This window comes from Lotus japonicus, chromosome 2, assembly GCF_012489685.1.
Source record: "Lotus japonicus ecotype B-129 chromosome 2, LjGifu_v1.2".
Taxonomy (NCBI): domain Eukaryota; kingdom Viridiplantae; phylum Streptophyta; class Magnoliopsida; order Fabales; family Fabaceae; genus Lotus; species Lotus japonicus.
Window position 1 is genome coordinate 27721112 of NC_080042.1, and position 20746 is coordinate 27741857.

The window sequence follows — 20746 nt, forward strand, 5'->3', positions numbered from 1 at the left end:
CAACAAATTCAGAATCTCAAGAAATCCTATAAGTCTCAAGAATGAAGCAAGAATCACTAAGCATGCTATGAGTGAAATCAACACAGAACCAAGAATCGCAAATGAGTCAGGATCCTCCAGGGAAATTTTATGGTGAAGGGTCAAAGATAGACCCTTAATGGACTCATACCAACTCCTTTCTAAAGAAACACTCGGAAGACCGAAGTCTCCTCCTCTCTTCCCCAAACATACAATCACTCATCCCCAAAACAACTTGAGTATCCAAAAAGAAACAATTTTTCAAAACCGACAAAAGTAAGAGAACAACTTGCGGGCACAAAAGACATGTGAGTATAGGGAAGTACAAGACCCAAGAACAAAAATTAAAAGCTAACTAAACAATGCATGATAAAATGAAAACAAAATCTATAAATGGAAGATATGCTCAAGATGCATGACCTAAACTAAGCATAGAGGTACCTCATCACAATCACTCCATGGGGTAATGGTCACCCCTTCCATCACCATAATCCGGATGAACACCGGCGTCATGCATTATGCTCAAGTCAATCATTCCTTGCTCCAATGTGTTGAAGTCCATTGGGCCATGGTACCTAGGATCTGAGGTGCTTCCTCCCCTCCAATGGAGATCAAGATCCCTGTGAAGGCGATCTTGTCTCATGAACATCCGCCCGAAAGCGGTCTCCATCCAAGCCGGTGAAGGGTCAGCATGAGGTGGAGTAACAACCTCATTCACAACTTCATTTACCTCCTCTTCTTCTTCCTCTTCTTCCGCTGGCTCCACAGGATCCTCTTCTTCCTCATCCTCTTGAGGCATCCTAGACATCCACTCTTGAAAGAGTTGGTTCACCCGATCCTTGCTCAGAATGGGGGAAACCAACAACCTCTGCTGCACAGCAAAAGTGGGTCTCCTAGCCTTCTCCTTGATATCATGGATCAAAGCACTAATCAAGTGAGGAAAGATGGGATGCGGCTTCTCCTTACTCACATTGTAGTGTGAGTAAATCTTCTCAAGAATAATTTTTGCCACGTCCATTGGGTGGCCCCTAATGATGCAATAGATTGCAATTAGGACCACCGCTCTCACTTCCGATTTGTGGGAGCTAGGAAACAATGAGTCCTGCAGAAATTCAGCCCACACACGAGCCAGCGGTGTCATGTTTTGCCTTAGTAAGTAGGTGATGTGCCCCCTGTCATGCTTCTCCCAATGTTTCCCGGGCCTAACCACCACCACTTCCAGATCCCTCAAGAACTCAGAAGAGCGATCTGAAAGCAAGTCATAGGACCTGGAATTCCTCCATGGGAAAATGGCTTCCTCTCCGCTCCATAGTCAATGACATCACCTCTAAACCAGGACATCACGCCCCGATTACTTGAGTGTCACACAGTAACCAAATAACGTAGTTTTCGTAAAGAATTTTCGTCGATTCAATTATTAATCTTGAATTAAATGACAAAGGTTCATTTTACGAAAACTCTATAAACTTAACCATTTCAAACTTGCGGAAATAATCATCAACGTACACCTCAAACTTTATTAATCATTGACAAGAGTATGAAATAAATATCCGAAAGAAAACTTCAAAGTAAATTACATCAAGTTAAACTATCCCAACTAAAATAAAGTAATGGTTCAATACTTCCAAAATTCGGTACTCTCAACCCAAAAGGAAAAATGGATGTCTCTCAACCCAACCATATCCTTGGCCCCTTCCTCTTTATCTTCTTCCTCTTCATCAGAAGTGTAGTCATCATCTGGTAGTGGCTCGTCACGTAGTATCAGCTCCCAAGAATGAGTCGTCGCCGTTATCTTCACGACCATCTACCCCTCCCCCCCAAATAAACACATAAACAAGTAGTGCAAGGGTCAGGTTCCACGACAAATCATGCATAAACATAATCACATCTCATATAAACTTTCATCATATGAACATAACCACATGTCATAACTTCTCTTGTATTAATAGCACTAATTGAGTTAGTAACCTACTCGCAGTTAGACTAAAGTTTCCTCACATCACACAACCCACCCAAACTCCTTGGCCAATCACATACATCCGTAGATGTACAATCACATGGATACGCAATGATCCACAAATCACAATTCTTACAGTGACCGCAGTCACCCAATTCATGAGGATCCACTGATCCACAAATCTCCCTCGCGTGCAAGCTACCGTTTTTCTCTAACGGCACCATCGTTCTCATGGACCATAGTCTACACTAGACCTATGACCGATTATTCACATTTACTTGCAAGCGAGTTAAGTCTCATTCTCTTTGTATTTAAGGCTCTAAAGTCAGTCCTAGAGTCTTATGTCAACGGCGAATTAGAAATAAACGACAACATACAAGACACAATAGAAGGGATTACAACTGGATGAGCGACCTTCCAAAAACTTCACAAGTAAGATCATGCTTAACATATAGACAATCATGAACATATTCACAAGCTTATTCACATACAATTCATAGCATCTCCTAATCACATGTTCCTAAACAAAAACTTCAAACATTTTCGCAACTTAGCTTTTGACAGCAGTAACAATATTCATTGAAACTGGTCTACAGAATGCATCTTTTAACCAAAATTCACGTATGATACCTTTTTGGAAAGCTATTTTAAAGATATACAACTCTCTAGTTAAACACTGTTTCATTCGAGATCCAGAAACGAGTGATAATAGGCCCTGAAGTCCGCAGTCCAGTACAAAAAACTGGCAGAGAACTTCCGCCTCTAAATTAATTTATAAACCAATTAAGCACAAGGTTTTAAACTATGTTCCAACAACAAAATCCAGATAACATGTGTCTCATAACATGCTTTAATTTCCAGAACCAACAACACTCAACAAGATTTCATAAAAGCATGCCAAGAATCACAACATCACAAAACAATCATGGTAAAGCCCTAACTCTACCCTTTTCCTAAGAACCAACCCTTACCTTGAATCCTTGTTCTGAAAAGGGAAAAGAATGCAGGTTCAGAACTACTTCAGTCCCTTGCTGTCCAAGTCCCTTTCTTTCTTCTTCCTCCCTCGCGGTCTCACTCTCTCTCGCGAACTCTCCCTCCTACGCGCGGCACTCGACGGCGGTGATGGGGCTAGGGGCGGCGACTCCTCCTTCTCTCACTCGTCTTCTCTCTCTTTTTCCCTCAGTGTATTACGTGAATATGGTGTGGGTGCAATTGTGTTTCTGAGTGTGAAGGAAAAATAAGGGTTTTCCCCCTTAATACCCCATGCAACCCGCGGACCACAACCCATGGGTTAGGGTTGTTTTCTTTCTTTTCACTTAAGCCCAAACCCATATCTACCTTGACCCACTAATCACACACTTAATCAGGTCTGAACCTACTTAAAACCTAAACCCTTTTTAGTAAATTTACAAGCAAACTCGGAATTAAAAGAAAAACAATTCGATTAATTCGCTGACACTGTACAGCCAGAACCACGGTCACTAAAACGCGAATATCTCGAGCTACAGAGGTCGGCATCACCTATTTCCACTTCAAGAATTTTCTTAACTTAAAGGGTTACAACTCTCATGAAGGACATGTTCCCAAATGAGGTCGTTAAGACCCTTTACAAATTCACACAAGGTGACAGCCAGAATCTGTCAAAACTCAAACCTTGTTAAAACTTTCATTTTTATTCAATTTTTCACTTGAATAATACAAAATGAGTTTAGGGCCTTACATCGAGGGGGTCTCTCCTTCCATTCCTAAGAATACTCCTCGCTCCTTCACACACCCCTTGTGTGCTAGGACGGATTGATAGAATTCCTCCTTCTTTGCCGATAAGAAGCGGGAGCGGTCAAAGTTATGGGAAGTGGAGGAGGACCCTGCGGCCCTTGTGGGATATCTTGCTCTCTTAGCAGGCATCTGCACAAAAGTTAGCACAACCACAAGCCGCACAAAACCATTAGTCATGTTAGTCAAAAATAAAAATCAACGATAAAAAGAAATATGTACAAAAATTAAAACTTGAACCCCCTAAGAGCACCCAATCAAGTTTTCTAGTGAAAATGGCAAGGAAAAGAGAACAACCACAAAGCACTTGCCCAGAATCAAGTAGAAAACAAAGCTAAACAACACTACTACCACCTAACTACCCAATTCTCACAAAACCTCATACCCATTACTAAATTTGGCATAAAACACCCATGAAAAGCAGAAACAATCCCATCCCAACCTGCACAGGCTTAGAATCACTCACCCATAACCCCCAAGAGTCATACAATTGCAAACCCATGAAAATAGATGGAAGAAAGTGAAAAAATGGAACTTACCTTGAACTTGGAGTGAGTGGGTGCAAGTGAAATGCTCTTGAGGGAATGCAAACTTAAGAAGAGGGGAGTGAGCAAAAGTGTGTGTAAGTGAGATGGGAGGAGTAGGAAATGGGTATAAGTAGAGAGGGAGGCAGTTTTAGAGAGAAAGGGAAGTTAGAAAGTGGGAAAATGAAGAGTTAGATGAGTTTAAAACTAAAAAAATATGTGTGTGTGTGCGTGTTTGGGCGCTCAAGCGCTAGATAGGGGCGCTCCTGCTTGAGCGCCCTGGGTGACCAGCAAAACAAATGCTACAGGCAGGCTGGCGCTTGAGCGCCAGCCCAGAGCGCCCTGCCCAATGCAAAATTGCTTTTTTTTTTTCTTTTTCCCTTTGTAAAATGAAAAAAACTATCCTAAAGCATTTTTAACAAAAATAAAACAATGGGTTGTCTCCCATTCAGCCCTATGTTATAGTCCAAGGTAGACTCTCATTCCTTTGATGTTAGGAAGGAAATTCCTTACTTCCAAATGACTTACCACAAAAGTGTAACGCCCCGATTTCTCGAGTGTCACACAATAACCAAATATTCTAATTTTAGTAAAGAATGTTCGTCGATTCAATTATTAACCTTCAATTAGTGACAAAGGTTCATTTATTGCGAAACTCTTGAAACTTAACCTTTTTAAAACGCGGAAAATAGTCGACATCGCAAAACTTTCCAAATGACCATCTGAAATAGTATGAAATATATGTTTGGAATCAAAGTAAATTACATCAAAGTAAAATATCCAAACGAAATAAAGTAGTGGTTCAATGGTTCCCAAACTCGGTACTCTCAACCCAAAAAGAAAATAACTGACTCTCAACCCAACCCTATTCCTTGGCCTCTTCCTCTTTCTCTTCTTCCTCTTCATCAGAAGTGTAGTCGTCATCCGGTAGTGGCTCATCACGGAGTATCAGCTCCCAAGAATGCACCACACTCTTTGTCAAGGTCATCTGCCTCCCCCCCCAGAACAAAACAAATAACAGATAATAGAGGGTCGGTTCCCATGCATAAATCACAGATAAAACAAATACACAATAATCATAAGATCAATATCGGTCTCAAGTACTCATCTCTAGAGTTAGCAACTTCAGAGTCAGTTAGACTAACATCCTCACCATTAACACAACCACCTCAACACCTTGGATCCAATCTCGATCATCCGCAGATGAACAACACAAGGGGACCACACAGTCAACCCAAGTCACGTGGAGACCACACAGTCAATCCACAAGTTCTCAAGGAGACCACACAGTCAATCCTTATCCTATGACTAAATCATGGTTATCACGTGGAGACCACACAGTCAATCCACAAAATCTCCCTCGTATGCAAGTATACCGTTTGTCTCTAACAGCACCATCGTTCTCATGGTCCACAGCCTATACCCTAGCACTATAGCCATACACATTCACTATTTGCAAGTGAAGTTCACATTTCTAGGTTTAGTTACTAATATCATTATATAGAGGTAACTTAATTAGTTATCATGCACACCATGGTCATCAAGAGGTTTAGGGTTTTGTCCCATTTCTCACAGAATTAGAAAAATGATCAATAAGCTCTCATCAATAAACATAGTCAACACCTAACCCCAAAGATCCAATAGGGTTCGGCCCAAGCATCATCAACTCAATCAAGTAATCATGGCAACAAGCGTCTTCACATATCAAGTACAAAGTCCAGCAACTAACATCAATACATGCATCCATAGACAAAATATACATGCGCCTAACCCTAACAAACTAGGGTTTCGGCCACCCAATCTAGAGCATCATCAAATCTTGCTATCATGCTTAATCGTACAATACATGAAAAATCCAGCAAGCTTTTCAACATATTTATCATCAAATAACTCCTTCTAAAACACATGTTATAGACTATCACATAGATCCAAACATATTCTTCAAGTATAGCATGATTTCATCTAAGAATTTAAAGATCATGGCATCACCCTAAAGAGAAGGTAAAAATAGAACCTTGGATCTAAAACATGTTCAAAAGGACTCTACTTGATCAATACAATGTTTCACATATTAGAGAGATGACAAAAGATCATCACAAGAAAGCTTTTCATGCATTCAAACCAAAACATGCATCACATAACCTAGACTCTACCCAAGACCGGAAAAGCCCTCACCTTTGCCTTAAATATAAGACCTGGATTTGCAGAACAAGTTAATTTTCGACTCACGCGTAAAATCAGTGTAAGCGTGACAAGAGTTTGCTGTTTGAGAAAGATTAATGAAGAAGAAAGTTCAGGAATTGCTTGAGGAAAGTTGCGTAGTCGCTGTAGGAATTAGTGCGAGTTGTCTGCACACCTGCCTTGTGGCGAGCGTGTCCAGAATAGGCTAATTTCGCCTTTAGAGCAACGTATTAAGTGAGATTTCGAATCCTTGGAAAATTTAAAGATTCTCTTTATTTTTCCTTCGACCAGCGTTTCATTTCGGAACCCTGGACTATACGCACGATAGTATTCACTTTTCGGAAGTCCGACGACGCTAATTTCTTTGCTTCGAAACCCTAAATTCACTCACTGAATGAAGACTTTTTCTATTCGGGACTTTTAACGAAGTTTCCGTCCGCGTTGCCAGATTTTTTTCGACGTTTCCAATCTTTCTTCAGAAGGAAGTTTTGTCGTCTGACAATCACAGCAAAAAGTAGTTTTTCGGGACATATTAACTTACACCGCTTTTGGGATTTTAGATATCGTTTTTCCCAAATGTCAGAGATTTGTTTTGAGTTCTGGAAATCTGTCGCCAGAATCTCTCTTAGAATTCATTGGTGAACGTGCTGCAAAAATCGAAATCGCGAAATTTTCATTTTCCCGGTATTTCACCTGCCTATAAATAGTCGAAAAAGCAAAATATCTTCATTTCTTCCATCTTGGGATCGTGAGTTGTGGAGAGGAGAGGGAGAAGAGATTTTCGCCGAAACTCGATCGATCTTCGCGCAGTTCGTTCCTACTTCAAGGTACCGAGGTAACTAACTTGATTCTTACCTCTGATTACTGTTTCTACTGCGTTTCTGTAGTCGTTTCTGTGCTCAAAGTTTTGAGCTTTTTGTAAAACTGTCCGTTTTTCTAGATTTCTCGCTTGGGGTTTGTTCTCCACGTGCCCAAGAGTCTAAAACCTCCGTCAGTATTCGCCGATTGTGATCGAGTTGTCCAGGATCTGAAAAACTGATTCAAAACCCTTTTTGTCGCACATTTCGAAACTTTATTGTCGAAAAGTCGTAATCTGACTTTGTGTGTAAGACCCAAGATTTTAAGCTTAGGATCAGTGGAAGAGATTTCCATTTACGATTAGGGTTGATGTTTGTGAAGGGAAACCTGAACTAGAGTTTACCAAATGAAATAAATTTATGAAGGAGAAAGTTCAGGAAAAGTCAAAGGATTACATCATGATCGATAAAAGTTATAGTACGATCGTTATACGCTTAACCTAGGTCAGAAACCCTAGTATATAGCTAATTTTCACTTTTAGGCACGATGGAAGTTAATTCCAAAAATCTTCAGAGAAATGTTAGAACTTCTCTTTTTCCATATATCAAAATCGTTTCGAGGCGAAACTCTAGGATCTACGAACGTCCGATTTCAATCATCGGAAGTTTGCCGAAACCGAATCCCTGGTATTTCAAAACCCTAGAATCACCCGACTATGGGGACTTTTTCTATTCAGAGCTTTAAATGAAGATTCTACACGCGTACACCCATTTCTCTTGATGATTTCAATCTTTCTTCAGAAGGAAGTTTTCCGTTCCGACATTCGATGCAAAAAGCAACTTATCGGGTAAAATAGTTTTACACCGACTATGCTTTAGTTGCCAAAAATATAAGGAGACCTCATTTTAGTTTTGGAATTCTTTCGCCAAAACCTATCTTAGAATTCACGGAGAATGACGCCGGAAAAATCAGATTCGCGAAACTTTCATTTTCCCGCGAATTTCCATCTTCTATATATAGCAAACAAGTGAGAAAAAAACACAAAACTCCTCCATTTTCTCTCCTCAAGGCCGCGAGTTCATCCAAGGAAGAAGGAAGAAGAATTTTCTTCATTACTTGCTTGATCGTTGATCCGTTAGTTGCTGCTTCAAGGTTTCGAGGTATAGTCGCTAATCCTTACCTCTGATCGCTTTTTCCATAGCTTTTCTGTAGACTTTTCTGAGCGGATAGTTTATGGGTTTTTGCAAAACTATCCTGAATCTTTCATTTCTGATTCTAAACCTCTTCCTTATGTGCCCAAGATCACTTCTGCCGGGTTAGATTTTCCGTTATGTCGCCGGAATTCCGCCGGAATCAATTTTAGCCTAAAATACCCATTTTTGGAGTTTTTGGAGTAAAGCTTCAACCTTTAGGCTGAAAACTATCGCCTTAGCTTAGTTCTAGTAGGATTAGTTGTCATAAACGTCGTTGGTGACGTCCCTGCAAAATTTTATTTTTGGGATTTCAGTTTTGAAAAATCCTAAGTTAAAAATCATGACCAAAATACCCCTGCGACAGTTTTTGATCCGATAATTTTTCCGAGTTCAGAATACCCTTAGTTACGGCTTATGAAAGCATAGGAACCAAGTTTGATCGAAGAAAAATCGAGCCCCATAATTGCACAAAGTGGCCGAACCTATTAAAGGGGGAGGAGGAAATTTCCTTTTCCGAAAACTTGTCTTTTCGCGCTAGATTATCGTACCTTAGAGTATAGATTACTTCGAGTAACCTTAGTAAGTATCGATAGCTTAGTTTTCGATAGATTCTGATAGTATTTATGTGGTTTTGCTCTAAAGGTGATTTTGAGGAATTCCCAGAGGAGCAAGCCTTTGATTGTGAACAAGTGTTAGGAGATCGTCCTGGAGAATCTGCAGGTGAGGGCTTCTCACTGAATCTCTAGTTAATGCTTAGGGTCGATGTTTTCGACATTGTTTATTGTTTATGCACTGGATTGTGTATGATTGGAAAATGTTTTCTGAGGCTTCGGCTGACAATGTAGATGATTCATCTACTGAATGTTTTTGAGATTGACTTACATGCTATGTGCTATGTGGGTAATCTAGGATGTGTGGTGCATGCTTTATACGCTAAGTGTTAAGTGTTTATGATGAGATTTATGGATATATGACATGTTGTTGATTGTGATGATTTAAATATGCTTTGCACTAGAAACTGAGATTCTGAATGGTGAGGATAGCGGGCAGGTCATGCCGATTTTATTTTGAGAGTTTTGGGGGAAGCTTGATAGGACGAATGAGATTCGGGCCTTGTTATGATGTTTATGGATCGAGACATTCTCTGGAGTCATTTGGGGATTTGGAGATCCCGAGAACTTATAGGATTTGCGATAAGACTAAAAGGATATTATTTTGAAAAGAAAACTCATAAGACATTAAACAACCTCTAAATCTTTAAGTAATGGCGTTAACCTCGAAAGGAAGCTTTGGATGCAAATCTTAGTTGTGGAAAGCGAGAAGTGTCGTCGGATCCCAAGTAATGAGAATGTTAAGAAGTTGTGAGTATGTTGATACTCCTGTGCTCTGGGAGCAGTTGGTTTAGCCATCCAAGGGATGAGCCGAGAAGCTTCACTGAGGCGTGAGACCTTGTGAATGCGGGAACTGGAGCGTATCGCGGTTGCGAGAGGAGGACGGATGGTGTATGTAGACTAGGTCGTTCTGGATTTCGAATTCGGACGACGATCATGCTAGCATGTAGTATTGAGTGTTAGTGTGAGCTCCTCGAGATGGGATTAGTGTAGGAGTAGAGTCCTAGCTCTGAACATCATTTGTTCCTTTGGGAACAGGGTAGTTTCCCACCTATAGCTTTTTGTGTGGTTTCTTTACGGGAATCACAGGGAGTTGGTTGGACTTAGGAGGTCTTGTTTTAGGCCATCTGGGCTGACTTATTCTCAGTTTTGAGGGATGGTGTTGCGGACACTTCACCTTTTTATTTGGTTTGTCCATATTGCCTACGGGCGTTACAGTTTTCTTTCCGTCACTGGAGGTTACTCGTGACGAGGTTGTTACTTACAGCGGGGGCTGTTTATATATTGTATATTAGTTCTATTGCTTTTCGCTTTTGGGTTTTATTTAATTCAGTCTTGTCTTAGTTATTATCGAAAAAAAAAAATATTCACGTTTTTCCGCATAAAGTTTACTTTTGGTTACTAAAGTGACGCCACCGAAATCGGGGTGTTACATTGTGCCTTTAGGATTTGTTGTCATGAATGTCGTTAGGATCATTGCTGTCAAATTTGTTTTCCGAACTGATAACTTTGAGGTTTTGAGCTTTTATTTTGGACCAAAACGCCCCTGAACGGCCGTATTTTGATCCGATTGTCCGAAAATTGTTCCGACAGTTTCTTTGCCTTAGTTTTACCCTAAAAATACCTTGTAAACAGATTTGATCGAAGAAAAAGAGCCGGAGCCCTTTTTCTCTTAGGGCCGTGAGCTATGTAGTGAGGAGGGGGGGAGTTTTCGTTTTTGAAAACTTGTCTTTTCGTATCCGATTGTCGTATTCCGAAGCTTTAATGCTTGGTCTATCGTTTATGTATTGTATTGCGATCGAACTAATCGATTTTGTTTGGATTCTGCTTTGTTTTTCTCCGAGGTTCAGTTGAAGGAACTTTGGGAGTTTCAAAGCATTCCTGTGAAGGAGACTTTGATTGCGAGGCTGGATCAGCTCGAGGTTAGGGCAACTTACTATTAGCTATGACTGCATGATAGGCGTCGATGAATTCGACTTATGCTTTATCTGATGTTGATTATGATGATGAGTTGATGTTATGATGTTTTTCCATAACTTGTGATATTGTAATATTGTTGGATTGTGCTTTTTGACGCGACTTCGGAGTGGAGATTCATTGATCTGGTGATCTTTGATATTTCGGGTTGGATGAACAACCCTAGGCAAGTTCAAATAAGGGTTTTGAGACTTAGCCATTCGTTGGGATTCGTTTGAATACTTAGACTTTCCCTGGGAAACTTCTTTTGGAGGGTTTTTGGAAAACTTAGATTGATTAGAATTTCGAAAACTAGAGACTTTGGGAGACTTAGACTTTGAGAAATAAACTCATAACCTGACTAATCCAATTCGAACCGTTTTTACTAAACGAATAATTATAGGGAACCTAAAGGAGAAAATGATTGCGAAAGACGGGGAAAAGTCGACTTTTGTTGTGAGCTTGGAGAGTTATTGGAATTGGGGAAAGCCACTGAGGTGAGCTACGGTGATGATTGAAAGTCACCGAGTACTCTAGTACTCTTGGGGGTGTTGTTGGAGTTGTGTTGTATTGACCGACACTAACTCCGAGTCGTGTTGTATTGACCGACACTGACTCTGGCTTTGATTTTGGGTTTTGTTATTGGAGTTGTGTTGTATTGGCCGACACTAACTCCGAGTTGTGTTGTATTGACCGACACTAACTCTTGGGTTTGTTTTGAGTTTGGGTTTGAGCTAAACACTTATGTGTTGAGGACGATTCGATGTTTAGCTAAACATATTGCATCAATCGGGTGAATAACGAGAATGGTTCACCTGTGCATCTCATGGTGAATAATGGGAATGGTTCACCAATGCATTAATGATGAATAACGGGAATGGTTCATCATACGATGAATAACGGGAATGGTTCACCAAGGATGAATAACGGGAATGGTTCATCCATAGTGAAGAACGGGAATGCTTCACTTGTGGCGAACGGGAACGCGTCACATATATCCGGATCATATTGATTGCATTTCACGCATACATTCATTCTGACAGGAATTGTGTGCTGGTTGATTTATTGAAGCATTGTTAGAGCCAATAACATGCTAGGATTATTTATATTTGGCTTAATTGCAACTTTGGTCCCTGACATTTACAAAAGCCACGATTTTGGTCCCTCACCTAATTTAATTACAAAAATCGTCCCTCACCTAACACTTCGTGAACAACGTTGGTCCAACCGTCAATTTTTTAACGGAAGAAGCTTACGTGGCGTCTGAAAGCTTATGTAGAAGTGCCACTGGCGTCAGAATCGATTTTTCCTCTCCTCTCGGCTGTTTTTTTTATCTCATAGTGAAGCTTTGCTGTTGGGAGGCCTAGTTGTTGGAACGCTGGGATTGAGGTTGTGTCCTATTCCTCTGAGTTTTTTTGTTGTTTTTTCCTCTGAGATGTAGAGGCATGTGCCTCCCTCTCTCCAGTGGCACTTCCACCTAAGTTTTCAAACACCACATAAGCTTCTTCCGTTAAAAAATTGACGGTGGGACCAACTTTGTTCACAGAGTGTTAGGTGAGGGATGATTTTTGTAATTAAATTAGATGAGGGACCAAAATCGTGGCTTTTATAAATGTCAGGGACCAAAGATGCAATTAAGCCTTTATATTTATATTTCAACATATATATATCTATACCCCATATCACATGTTGAGTGCATATCTACTTATTTCCGTGAGTTGACCCTAGCGCCTTGGCTTTGGTTTCATGTTTGTGTTTGGGCGGTCGGCCTGCTGCCAGACGTCGACGGTGGATTGGGTTTCGATGGTCTCTCCCTCGGGGGTGATCAGGTTTGAGCTGGTTGACTGACATGCCCCACCGCTTGGGTGATCTATCTTGTGGGTCATCGGGCGACGTACCGGGGAAGGGTCATGGAGGACCGAACTGACGAGCGTGGACGTCTATCGAAGGGAGCTTTACGACGCATGGAGCTGAGCTTCAACTTGCTAACTTCATTTCACTGTGGACCAGGCTCTGGTCGAGGACCACTTGCACCACCGCCGACTTCACCTTCTGATGATGAGGACCCAACGGAGATTGAGCCTGTTGTTGCTGCACCTGTTGCGCCACCTCCTGCTACTGCCATTGATCCTACCGACGTGGCGTCGTCCTCTAGGCTTGTGCGGCCAAAGAGGGAGTCTGTCGTCCCATCTGCCTCACGTCTCTTTTCTTTCTCTTCACCGCACGGCTACCGTGTGGACCCCTTGCTTAGGGTGGTGGAGGAGGATGTTCTTACAGGAGAGGTGGATGTGGAGACCGGCTCGACTAGGACGGTGCGCAGGACAGTTAGGAGGGAGGTCGTGGACTTGGACACCGAGATGAATACGGTGGATTCCGACTCTGACTCCGAGAGCAGTGGGGAGAGCTACTCGCCGAGCAGCGATGAGGAGGAGGAGGAGCTATGAGCTGAGCTGGGAGGGTAGGTTAGGCTAGCGTCATGTTTTGTGTAGAGCTCTGATTCGTTTTGCTTTTGGGACAGGGTAGGTTCCCGACGCATGACTTTTTGTGTGGTTCTCTTACTGAGGGATCACAGTGAGTCAGTCGGACCATAGGGGTCTTTGCTTAGGCCATTTTGAGGCCGACTTTCTCCTAGTGGGTTGTAATTATAAACTTTCTTACTCACACTTCTGTATCTGTAAATATTTGCCTACGGGCACACTACTTTGGAGTCACTGCGAGTGCGCGTGACGTGGAAGTGCAACTGAGGTTGTACATGTTTATATTTGATGTATATTGGTTAGTTTAGTGGTTGGGCTATGTCTTTATTTTCTATTGCTTGATTTAAAAGGAGTCAAACGAAAAAAAATTACCTGTTTTCCGCGTAGAGTTATTTTTGGTTACTAAACTGGCACCCGGAAATCAAGGTGTTACATTAAACTTGAGAAAGAAAAGATGAAGAATGAAGAGATGATCCTTGCTCTCCTCCTCTGCTCGAAGTTCCTCTCTCCTCCCTTGATCTCTCTCTCTCTCTCTCGGCTCCTCTATTCTCCTCCTAGGGTGGCGGCTCCTTCTTTTCCTCTCTCAAAACCCTAGTTTTTTCTCTAAAGTTTTCTTTTCTCTCTTCTGGAAAACATACGTGAAAGTTGTATGCTAGCCTTTCTATTTTTCCCTCCTCCTTGGCTTGAGAAAAGAAAAAAAAAACCCTCCCTTTCCCTTGTAAAACCGGCGGCTACACACAATGGGCAAGTGTTTTTCACAAATTTTTCCCAAGCCCAACTTAAAGCATTTAATTCCTCTTAATTAATAATTAAAAATAAATAAATAAACCCCCCCCCTTAATCCTAATGTGGTCGGCGACCATCATCACCCTTTCTAGTGTTTTCAAAAATAACTCCTATCTCCTAATATTTGAATAAAAATAGTGATCACTTTTATAAATAAATCTGAATATAATTTGAATAATAAAATAATCCCTTCCTTTTATAAAAAAAACTCAATCCTCTCATTCATTGAAAGTTAAAAGAAATCAATCTCTTAAATCACTCCTTTCATAAAAACCTAGTTAAATAAGGAAATAATTGGAAAAAAAAGTCTCCTTACTTCTCCTCCAAGGCTCTTGGCCGTCCAACCTCACCATCTTCATCATATTTTCACCCAAAAATATTTAAAATAATAATTTAAATAAAACCCTAAAATAATTAATGTATTAATTGCACAATTTCCACCCTTAATACATTAAAACTCAATTTTGAATTCAATACCTTATCAATAATTTTGGCTCCAAATTTCGTGCACCACTCTCATAATAACTCAAAAATACTTTTCAGAATTAATTATCTAATAAACCATAGGTTTAAAAATAATTAAATACATTTTATTTAAATAAAAACCCATTTTATTAAATAAAACCTTCAGAAATAAAACAAAGGAATATCCCCTCATAGAATATTCTTAAAATCATGCCCAGCACCTCCCCATGAGGTGTGGCCCACATGATCGTCCTCTTCGACTCGATTCACCAGCTCATCCCCGCTATCGGGCCGATTTTGACCTAAAAGTCGTCGGAAAATAACCCTAGCAATATTACAGCCAAAATGACCGTAATGACGAGTACATCGTCATCTAGATATTATTAAGGTCTAATGATGTTCTTAATAAAATAATTTCCCTTTCTAAAGGCATAGTATCACATATAGCACAAATAATTCACAGAATATTATTCAATATTATTATTAAAATAATATGCCCTAAAACCGGGTCTTACAAAAAGTCACCATGAGCCATAATAGTTAGAGTTGACTAAGAAGAAGTTCTTTTCATTTAGATCAGAAATCGTTTTCTCATTTTTAGCAGTGACTTCAGAAGCAGCAATAAATTCCTTTTTCAAACATCTATGCTTAGTCAGAAGCGAATCATATTTACCCATAATCTCAGATAAAACAGTTTTAGTTCAGAATGTGAAAAGGATGTGAATACCTCATTTTCATCTTCAGAGTCTGACTCAGCTTCTGATGCTGACTCATCTTTTGACTATATTTCCTTGTCCTTTGTTACTGCCATGAGTGCTTCGACAACTTCATCATCAGAATCTTCTTCTTCTGATCTTGAGGCATCAAAACTCACCATGAGCCCTTTCTTAGCCTTGAAATTCTTTTTAGGCTTATTTTCTCTTTTCAGCTTAGGACACTCATTCTTGTAATGCCCCGACTCCTTGCACTCAAAACAAGTTATTTCTTTGCCAGAAGATTTCCGTTGACCAGTTGAAGACTCTTGTCTTCCTTTAGCTTTTGTTGATCCTTTGTACTTGTTTTGCCTATGCTTCCATATACGGTAGAGCCTTCTGGATACCAATGAGAGCTCATCTTCATCAGAATATTCAGTGGATTCTTCTGATTCTTCTTCAGCTTGAAGAGCTTTGGCCTTCTCAGGTCTTGACTTTAGAGCTATGGACTTTTGCTTCATTTGAGGTAAATGCTCAGCACGATCTATCTCATGGCTTCTCAAGATACTTACCAGGTCCTCCAGACTTATCTTGTTCAAATTCTTGGACAACTTCAAAGCATTCACCAAAGGCATCCATTTCTCAAGAAGACTTCTGATGATCTTCTTTGCATGATCAGCAGTAGTGTAGCTTTTGTCAAGTACTCTAATCCCAACAATGAGCATCTGGAATCTAGAGAACATGGCAGCCACAGATTCACCTGGTTCCATCTTGAAGGCTTCATACTTCTTGACAAAAGCTAGAGCCTTTGTCTCCTTTACTTCCTCGTTACCTTCATGAGTCATCCTCAGAGAATCAAAGATGGACTTTGCAGATTCTCGATCATTAATCTTCTTATATTCCTCATATGAGATGGCATTGAGTAGAATTGTTCTTGCTCTGTGGTGATCCTTGTATTTCTTCTTCTGATCTCCATTCATCTTTTCTCTTGGAATCTTCACACCATCTTCATCAACTGGACGTGTGTAGCCATCAACAACTAAGACCCAAAAATCAGCATCAAATCCAAGAAAGAAGCTTTCAATTCTATCTTTCCAGTAGTCAAACTTCTTACCATCAAAGACAGGGGGTTTTGCGCTGTAGTGGTCTTTCTGGTCTCCATTTTTGGTGGTCACCATAAAGTTTTTCACACCGGCCCGGATCTACTGAACACTGTTAAGTGTGGTAATCAAAACTTTAGCTCGTATACCAATTGAAGGTATGAAAAACACTAGAAATGAGGGTTTGAATAGGGTTTTGAAGTAAAAATAGTTTCTTTTAAGGTTCACTTAATCTCGGATTCAAAGGTAGGAGAGTAAAGAGTAAAAAGCGAAACACACAAGGATTTTATCCTAGTTCACATGAACAAATCCTCAAGCTAATCCAGTCCACCCATTTAGGTGATATCTTCCTTCATCAAATGAAGGTAATCCACTAATCAAAGGTTGTTACAACAGCACTAGCACACCTTGCTCAGTGACTAACAATCCTAAGAACTAGTAAACACCAAGACACACAAGTCTTAGTCTTCTCAAGGCTACTGGCCTAACCGGTCCCTTAAGGAAAAATACAATCAAGATTTTTGAGGTTGTGTTTACAAGAGATTTGCTTCTAAAACAAGCAGAGTGTAAACAAGTTAAGAACAGTGAAGAAAAGATTGCTAAGAGTTTATCGCTTGAATGAAGGTTGTATTGCAATGCAGTGTCTTAGTAATTTTCTTCCTTTCTTCAGCCTTTAAATACTCCAACCACAAAGTGATTTTTCCGTTGAGAGAATTTATCCGTTGGAGGGTACTTCTGGAAATTCCAGAACGTACGAGGTTGATCCTCGTAGGTAGACTGGTTAGAATAGTACACTTCTATTGTACTATTTGATAGTGACATTTTGTCCTGTACAGTTGACTTCTGATCTTCAGAGGCGCGCTTCAGTTGTGAACTTGTGAAGCTTCTAGTCAGAGTCACGAGGATGCTTGGATCTTCAGAACTTCAAGTCTTCAACTTCTGGAGCGTTCCCTTCAGAACATCCTGTCTTCAGAATAGAAACACTTGGTCTTCAGAGCCAGCTTTCGTGGGTCTTCAAAATCTTTAAGTCTTTAGAGTCTTTGACCGTTCACTTTAGAACTTCTAGCCTTCAGAGTCTTTAGCTCTTGATTCTCCAGATCCCACATCAGAGCTTTAATCTTCAGAACATCTGAAGCAGTAAACTACCGTTCATTTGAACGTAGTAAGTGACAGAACTGGTTTAGTGGTCAACACTTTGGCCTTTGACTTTTGATGAATACAAAAGACAAACGTTTGAGTACCAAAGTCATTCATACTCACAATATATGCATGTTATTATCAAAACCTAGAGATGTACACAGAACCAAATCTTGGTCTTACAATTTGCTCAATCTGCTGACGAGAACCTTTATGAAGCTTGGGAGCATTTCAAGAAGCTCTTGAGGAATCCTCAACACAACCTCACCCAAGCTGAGCAAGTGACAAAGTTTTATTATGATCTCCAATACTCTTCGAGGTTTGGTTTGGATGCGGCTTCAAATGGAGAGTTCGATGCCCTTCTTCCATAAGTTGGGTATGAATTGATTGAAAAGATGGCTGTGAGAGCCATGAACTCTAACAATGAACGCCAAGCCTGAAGAGGAGGGTTAGAAATTGAAGCCTATGATAAACTCATTGCCTCCAACAAGTAACTCTCCAAGCAAATGGCTGAAATTCAGAACCAAATGAAGGCGACCAAGGTGGTCGGTGCGAGAGTAGCTAAGGTGGAGTGTGTGACTTGTGGAGGGCCTCGTGGTAGTGAAAGTTGTACCGAGACTAGATTAGAAGAAGTCAAGATCATGGGTCAAGTTCGAAATGACCCGTTTTCTAATACTTATAACCCTATATGGAGAAACCACCCCAACTTCTCTTGGAGGCAAGGCAACAATGGACAAGGAGGTAACTTTCGAAGACAATTTCCTAATCGAGGTGTCCAAGGCTAAACCTCAAGACAACAGCAAAAGCGAGTTGAAGTTGATGGTGGTGGTAGTAAGAAGAGCTTGGAGGAGCTAGTTGAGAGCTTCATCAACCGGACTTAAAATAATTACAAGAACCAAGAGGCGGCTATAAAAAATTTGGATAACCGATTTGGCCAGCTGGCCCAGCAAATAGCTGAGAAGCCTCAAGTTAAATTCCCTTCCGATACAATCCCTAATCCTAAGCAAGAAAATGCCTCTGTTATAACCACTAGAAGTGGGAGAGTGTTGAAATAATTAGATAAAAAAAATAGAGGGAGAAAAAGTGAGAAGATAGTTGAGGGGGAAGTTGTTTTTCCTATCAAAGCGAGAGTGATGGATGATCCTGTTCCTAAACTTAGCACGGTTCAGTTCCCTAAAGCATTGGCCCAGAAGAACATGCACAAGAAGTTTTCCACGTTTTTTGATGTTTTTAAGAAACTCCATATCAATATTCCTTTTTCTGATGCTTTGGAACAAATGCCTATTTATGCTAAGTTTATGAATGACATCTTAAGCAAGAGAAGAAGTTTGAAGGAGGTTGATGAAACAGTGATGTTGACCGAAGAATGTAGTGCTATTTTGCAAGGAAAAATGCCAAGACAGAGGAGAAACCCCCGAAGTTTCACTATTCCGGTGGAGATTTAAGGATCGTCGGAAGTGGAAGCACTATATGACTTAGGAGCGAGCATCAACATGATGTCGCTTTCCATGTTTGAAAGGCTGAATTTAGGAGAAGTCACCCCGACTATGGTCTCCTTAAAAATGGCGGACCAATCCCTAAAAACACCATATGGGATTGTGGAAGATGTGATGGTAAAGGTGGACAAGTACATGTTCCCCGTGGACTTTGTGGTGCTTGATATGGAAGAGGATGAGAAGATTCCTCTCATTCTTGGCCGACCCTTCTTAGCTACTGGTAGAGCTAAGATTGATGTTGATAAGGGTCAGCTCATTCTCCGTGTTGGAAAGGACAAGGTAAGGTTTTCTGTTTTCAACCCCATGTTAGAAACTAACCTTGTTAATGACTTTGTTTGTGATGTGATCAAGAGCTTGCCCAATATTCCGGAAGCGACCCCAAGGTTAAAGAAAAAGATGTTGAGTTCCATCCGGCTCTCATCAACCTTGTTAGTGGAAACAAGTATGGGGGGTCGAAGTACGAGAATCTCCATGCCCACATGGTCAAGTTTACCCAAGCTAGATCTCTTGTCCAGAAGGAAGGAGTGACAGATGATGAGTTAAAGATTAAGCTTTTCCCTTATTCCTTGACAAGGGGAGCTGGAGCTTGGTTTGATGAACAAAAAGATATCGCCTCTTGGGAGGATTTGCTCCAGAGGTTTTGTGCGAGGTTCCTTCCTTGCACTTGTGGAAAGGTGATTGATGGTAAGGAATTTCCTTCCTAACACTAAAGGAATGATGAGAGTCCACCTAGGACTATAACTTAGCGCTAAATGTAAGACTCTAAACTTATTATTGTATCACTTAGGTGAAGTATTGAATGAAAGTGAAGTTTTAGTGATGTTTGAGTTATTTGTAAATTTTTCCGTGACTTTGTGTGAATTTTTGAGAGGTCTTAACGACCTAATCTTGAGAGGCTTTGTTAATGAGAGTTGTAGCGCTCTGTGTTAGCTAAATTCTGTCGTCGGTTTCATGTCATTCCGACCTTTGTAGCCCGAGATATTCACCTTTTAGTGACTGTAGGTCATGCTGTACAGTTCTTACGAAATTTGCTAAAAGTAAGAAATTGTATTTTGTATTAATCCTTTTAACTAGTGATTAATTGTCAAATTAATTATCTAATCAGAGGTTGTGGGCTGAGGTAGAGTATGAGAAAAACCTAAGTGGGCTTGTTTGGCATGGGCTTGGGAGAAGAAGGAGATTAGGGTTTTGGAACCCTAAAGCTCCTTGTAGCCGCCGGCTACATGTGTGATGGGGGAGGGTTTTGTTTGGCTTTTATTCTGAATGATTAGTGAATAATGGGGAGTTAATTACTGATTAATGAGTGATTAATTAGTGGACCATTTGATTTTGGGCTTGGGCCAACTAGTGAAGAATTAGGGGAAAGAAAAGCAAAAAAAAAAAACCCTAGCCCATGAGTGTTGGCCGCCGGTTTTGCAAAAAAAAGGGGAGGGGGGGGGAACCTTATTTTCTTTTGCAATCAGAAATAGAAGTGCCTCCCATACTATTTTCACGTGAAACACAACAAGAAAAGAGAAGAGAAAAGAGAGAAAGAAAGAGAGAACGAGAGAGAAGGAGAGGACGTGAGCGAGAGAGAGGGAAG

General features: G+C 40.6%; 1 protein-coding gene and 1 long non-coding RNA gene across 2 annotated transcripts; both read right to left on the reverse strand.

Moving 5' to 3' along the window:
• Positions 1-763: 763 nt before the first annotated feature.
• On the reverse strand, positions 764-4428 carry LOC130735326 (uncharacterized). Its single transcript, XR_009018394.1, has 3 exons — positions 4288-4428; positions 3696-3880; positions 764-1822 (listed from the first exon to the last, which is right to left on the reverse strand). It is a non-coding gene; the product is annotated as an uncharacterized LOC130735326 (long non-coding RNA).
• Positions 4429-15520: 11092 nt separating this feature from the next.
• LOC130736293 (uncharacterized) lies at positions 15521-16609 on the reverse strand. Its single transcript, XM_057588134.1, has one exon. The coding sequence runs from the start codon at positions 16607-16609 to the stop codon at positions 15521-15523; it is 1089 nt and encodes a 362-aa protein (XP_057444117.1).
• Between the last annotated feature and the right edge of the window lie 4137 nt (positions 16610-20746).

What these genes read in the sequence shown, in the direction of transcription:
- LOC130736293 (XM_057588134.1), bottom strand. Translation starts at nt 16,609, where the DNA reads ATGGTGACCACCAAAAATGGAGACCAGAAAGACCACTACAGCGCAAAA.